We start from the raw sequence: 5,367 nt of genomic DNA on the forward strand, positions 1-5,367 counted from the left end.
TACACTAAAGTATTTCGAAATTCCATGGGCCTGGCCCAATAATAAGGTGAGGCGGCACCTATAATAGTCTCTGGACGAAATTTATGAAGTAGCATCTTATATATTTTTGTCCAAGCCTTCATGCACTCATTACAGTGGCTTCACTTGAAACTCTGTTCTTGTTCCCTTTGCGCGTGCTATCATCTCCATGCTTGATCTTGCTTCAATGTTCATCCTTCTTGTTGAAGCTAGACCCTTCATTTGTAAGCAAAACAACCGTATCCAATTTAGGCAGCATCATATTCTCAGCAACATTAGAATCGTTACCAAGAAACAAAAGTACCTGATAATTTAATTGGCGTGCGCGAGCTCTAGTAATTGGTCCAGTATATGTAGCTGCAGGGATCGTGGGTATAACTGTAGTATTGATGTCCTCATCACCCTTATGAGCAATACCTTATCATTGCTGCAAAAAAGAGCAAAGTCATGTCATAGTTGGTTGCTGACATGTCATCCTGATCATGTCTAGCACGAGGTCTAGTTGACGTGTCAGACCTTCTGAATCAAGAGAAGACATAAGTATAGGGACCGTCGTGCAAATTTGTCTTCCACCGTGAAGAGACATCGTCACAAAAATCACTGGCAATCCTTAGGTAGGACAAGTACGGCGGGATCCAGCATGGAGACAGCCCGGCGATCCACCGGCAACTCCTCGTCGGACGGCTTCTTGCCTCCCGGATCGGACGCTGAGGACGAGAGGTATTGCAACGCTAGCTCCGCGCTCAGGACGCCTAGCTCCATCGCCACCCCCCGCCCCTCCTCCGAATTCTGGGACCACCAGATGGACCTTCTCATGGACAACCTCATCGCCAACTTTCCTAGGAGCCACCAACTGAGTCGCCTCCACCAACCGCACGCACCACGACCAGATCCTCCCACCGCGGCTCTCCTGCGGCGGTGTTGGGTTTTGATACACCGGCTCTTCTGCCACGCACTCATCCTGTTGAGGTAGCGTTAACATTTACTCCCTCCCTTCCGTATTATAAGTCGTTTTGGCTTTTTCAGACAACTCCAAAAACCAGCAAAGTGACATGTTTACCCCTGTTCCAAAATACTCCTACACAGGTTAATACAGCCAAATTTCAGAATAACACACGCAAGCGATCCAGCAGATCGGCCTCCCCCAGCAGCTCCTCGCCTCTACCAGGCCATCTCCCCCTTCCCTTCAGGTCTCCCGCAGATCGCCGGCGTCGCCCCCAGGTCGTTTCCCTAGGTCGCCCAAGCTCGGCCCAGGCTGTCCTCGTTTCAAGTCGCCGGCACCGCCAATCGCCTCGCTTCAGGTCGCCCAGGCCAGCCGGCGCCGCCCCCCAGATCGAGGTCACCGGCAGCTAATCGCCTCGCTTCAGGTCGCCCAAAGCGCGCTGCCATGGTGGGCGCCCCGAGAGGACGACTACGGCGTCTTCAGGTACCACTCTCCGACCAGGGATATTTGTGGAAAGTGCAGAAAATGTTTGAACTACGAAATTTTGTACTGAATTCTCTAAAATGACTTATAAAACGGAACAGAGGGAGTAGCAAAGTAAATTGCTTGCGTAGATGGATGTGTGGATGCGTTCCATCCCCCTGTTTGGCTTATCATTTCTGCACAATCGCACTTGCGGGATAGGGCCAAGTTGTTTCCACGGAAACAAAGATGATTTTTGTAGTTTCTAGGAGCAACTGTGCTTGGGGTTGGGGGTATTTTTGGTCACCGTTTATAGAGTTTACAGCCACTTCTGCGGTTTCAATACTGTGATACTCATCCATTTCTCAACTGGATTACACCTAGCTTTAGTTAACCTTGAATGATTCAAAGCAACACATTGAAATAAAGTGGACAAAATGTAGAAGTAGATGGCTTGCTAGTGCTACTAGCACAACTCTGTAGGTCGTGCATCGTTTGATAGACGATAACTCTACAATTTGTATCAGGTCTAGATAGTCAGACTCTTTGTGGTCTTCTACATGAAAAGGAAATAAGTAGATGGCTTGCTGTTGCTCCCTTGCTTGATCAAATTGTGTGTTACTCCTTCCGTCTCCAAAAACAAGGCGTATAATTGTTGTCTCAAGTCAAATGGTGCAATGTTTAACCCAAGTTTGTAGAAAAAATTATTAGCATGTAAAACACAAAATTGGTATCACCAAATAGACAATAAAATATATTTCCATATTATATCTTTTTAGTATTGTATACTCCAAAACACTCTTATATGTGGGACGGAGGGAGTAGTTGTTAATAGTTCCTTCTACAAATATGGTCAAATTTTGTACCATTTGACTTGAGACAAAATTTACTGGCCTTCTTTTGGGGGACGGAGGGAGTATAGTATAAATCAATGTGTTTTCAACTGCGTTCTTAGACTGATGTATCTCGTTCCAATTATAGGTGGACAACATTGATGAAAGTGACTTATTTGATGATATGGTTCAAGAGATGGAACAGATTTTACTCAATTCAGGGGAGCCGCGTGAAAGTGGACCTTCTACTGATAACCGCGTTAATAATGCTCACCAAAATCAGCATTTCAGAGATGGCAGCACCACTGCCTCTACCTCTGGTATAGATGATGCATATGTATATCCCCTTTCTCGCAATCTTTCGAAAATTGATTCGGTGGAGGTTGTGGGGGCAAAGCAAAGAACAGGGGATGTTTCTTTCGGCGAGCGGATGGTTGGGGTCAAAGAGTACACTGTATACTTGTTGAAAGTGAGGAGTGGCGAAGATGAGTGGGAAATTGAGCGTCGATACCGTGAATTTTATGCACTTTATCAACAACTCAAGCTCTTCTTTTCTGAGAAAGGATTGAGTCTTCCACCCACATGGATAAATGTTGAGAAAGAGTCCAGTAAAATGTTTGGGAATGCATCCCCAGATGTTGTCAATGGAAGAAGTGGTCTTATTCAAGACTGCTTATGCTCTTTGCTCGCCTCTAATTATCCCTTTGGAACACCCTCCCCTCTGGTTAATTTTTTGTCACCGGGGACACCTGCTTATGAACAAAGCTTTTTAAAGATGCTTTTTCCGCGATCTTTGAAAAGGCTGAGCAGCGATTTACATACCAAAGATTCAGACTGCAATGGAGCTCTGCACAAGGATTCTACCTCGATGGGCAAGACGATATCACTTGTTGTGGAGGATAGGCCTCAGAAGTCGACTAGACAGTTGTTGGAGTTTCAACACTACAATTGTGCGGGATGTCATAGGCATTTGGATGCTGGACGAACATTGCTGCAAGAACTTGTACAAACTATTGGATGGAACAAGCCTCGGTTTTGTGCTTACACTGGACAATTATTTTGTGCCTCTTGTCACACAAATGATACCGCGGTTCTGCCAGCAAGAGTTTTGCACCACTGGGATTTTTCTTTATATCCAGTTTCCCAGCTAGCAAAAGCATTTTTGGACTCCATCTATGACCAGGTAGAGATACTTACTCTATGTTTTTCTTTAGTTTGTTAATTCTTGTTTATTCATACCGTGCCTGGAATGTACCACAGAATATAATAATTTTACTTGTGTGCTTTGCCTTGGCCCTATTAAATGGATTGTTTTTTTTTTTCATTTTCAGCCTATGCTCTGTGTAACTGCTGTCAACCCTTTCCTTTTTGCTAAAGTGCCTGCTCTGCTTAACATCATGAGTATCCGGAAGAAAATAGCTGCCATGCTTCCTTGTCTCCAATGTCCTTTTCAGAACTCCATATTTAGAGGATTAGGAGTTCGAAGATACCTTCTTGATGGGAATGACTTTTTTGCGCTTCGTGACCTTGTCGATCTCTCGAAGGGAGCTTTTGCAGGTATTTCTCATCCATGAACTTATATGTTATTGAGTTTGTGACTTTTATCAATTGACGACAGTGTAAAAGATGTACATGTATTTTGTTGCTGGCGAGGTTAAATTTGTTTAGTGTGTGAGAGTTTAGCTGACATGCTTTGGTGGTGGCGTAAAAGATGTACACATGTCAATCAGATTAATATTTGCTCGCTATTTCTTCATTATTTTGGTATATCAAACAGAAATTGCAGCCTGCTTAGAACTATTGAAGTTAGGATACTGAGACCCTGTTCTAAGGAGCTTCAGCTTCCGCAACATCCCTGAGTATCTCGTCTAGAAGAAATAATTAGATCATGAATATCTTTTTTTGTTTCTAACATATGTTTGATATGGATGTTTCATATGCAAGGTCCTGTGGTTATTGTTCTGACTAACGTTTGATGATACAAAAATTGGACTAAAAATAGCAAGCCATTAGATAAAAGTTGAAATCGTAATCTCAAGGTGTTTCCTGCATAACTGATACAAAATCTGTTCTTGACACAGCACTTCCAGTTAAGGTGCAGACCGTATCAAATAGGATACTTGAACATATCACGGAGCAATGCCTTGTGTGCTATGATGCTGGCTTTCCTTGTGCTGCTCGACAAGCTTGTGATGACCCCCTGGCTCTTATTTTTCCATTTCAGGTGCGCTGCCGAATCTTCGATTTATGATTTCTAAGCAGCCTCATCTTCATTCCTAAGGAAAACTTTTATGTTAATTTCAGGAAGATGAAGCTACAAGATGTGGTTCTTGTGGGTCAATTTTCCACAAACAATGCTTCAGGAAAATTAGTGTCTGCCCCTGTGGTAAGAGTGCCAGCACAGGCACGAAAATCGTGGCACTAGAACAAGCTATAGAATACGGCTCAAACAGGCTGTCAACTGAGTTCATCCCACCCCCTTCTTTTTCTTCATCGTCAAGATTTTTCGCCGGTATTCTTTCGAAAGCAAGGTCAGATAGGATTTGGAAACCGAGAGACAGCAATCCTGTGATTTTGATGGATTCATTGCTGGATACGTCTATGTGAGTTCAGCTTAGCTGCATGTGTGGGGTTTATCATAACAATTTTTTACTTGCGCGAATGCTGTATATTTTGCTGCGACAGTATAGCAAAGAGAAGGGATTCTCACTGCTGTTTCTGTATGTTGTGCAAATTTAACTTCTGCTGTTTGCATGGGAAGTTTGATGATTAGCCGCTATTTTTAAACAAAATGCTCATAGGAGACTATAACTTTCAACCTTGATCAGAAAATTTTGAACTAGGAATGGGATGAAACTTGACTTACTGAAGCTAAAAAATATTTGTGCTCGGCAAGACACCCACAACAAAACAAAACCAGAGTAACCATAGAATATGCAAAATAGGAACTAGACAGAATATTTATGTTCTACTTTTACATTTGAAGTTACAGCACTGAAAAAATTGAGGGAAACACACTTTATTACTCGACGATATGCAGATCATGAGGTGAAACAAGCCACAACCCCTTCGTTCAACGTGAAAACTTCCTGTTTTACTTGTGAACTGGTT

At 43.1% G+C, this 5,367-nt stretch overlaps 1 protein-coding gene across 1 annotated transcript; it reads left to right on the forward strand.

The window, feature by feature from the left end:
• The first annotated feature begins 596 nt into the window (after positions 1–596).
• Positions 597–4,979, forward strand: LOC119268108. Its single transcript, XM_037549616.1, has 6 exons — positions 597–987; positions 1,105–1,444; positions 2,405–3,439; positions 3,588–3,813; positions 4,338–4,480; positions 4,561–4,979. The coding sequence occupies exons 2-6, from the start codon at positions 1,406–1,408 to the stop codon at positions 4,861–4,863; spliced, it is 1,746 nt and encodes a 581-aa protein (XP_037405513.1). The 5' UTR covers positions 597–987; positions 1,105–1,405; the 3' UTR covers positions 4,864–4,979.
• The last annotated feature ends 388 nt before the right edge of the window (positions 4,980–5,367 follow it).

The sequence above is a fragment of the Triticum dicoccoides genome, chromosome 3A (genome assembly GCF_002162155.2).
Source record: "Triticum dicoccoides isolate Atlit2015 ecotype Zavitan chromosome 3A, WEW_v2.0, whole genome shotgun sequence".
Taxonomy (NCBI): domain Eukaryota; kingdom Viridiplantae; phylum Streptophyta; class Magnoliopsida; order Poales; family Poaceae; genus Triticum; species Triticum dicoccoides.

Coding starts and splice junctions, on each gene's coding strand:
- LOC119268108 (XM_037549616.1), top strand. CDS start 1,406: ATGGTGGGCGCCCCGAGAGGACGACTACGGCGTCTTCAG. Junction 3,440..3,587: donor TGGACTCCATCTATGACCAG/GTAGAGATACTT, acceptor TTTCATTTTCAG/CCTATGCTCTGTGTAACTGC. Junction 4,481..4,560: donor CTCTTATTTTTCCATTTCAG/GTGCGCTGCCGA, acceptor TGTTAATTTCAG/GAAGATGAAGCTACAAGATG.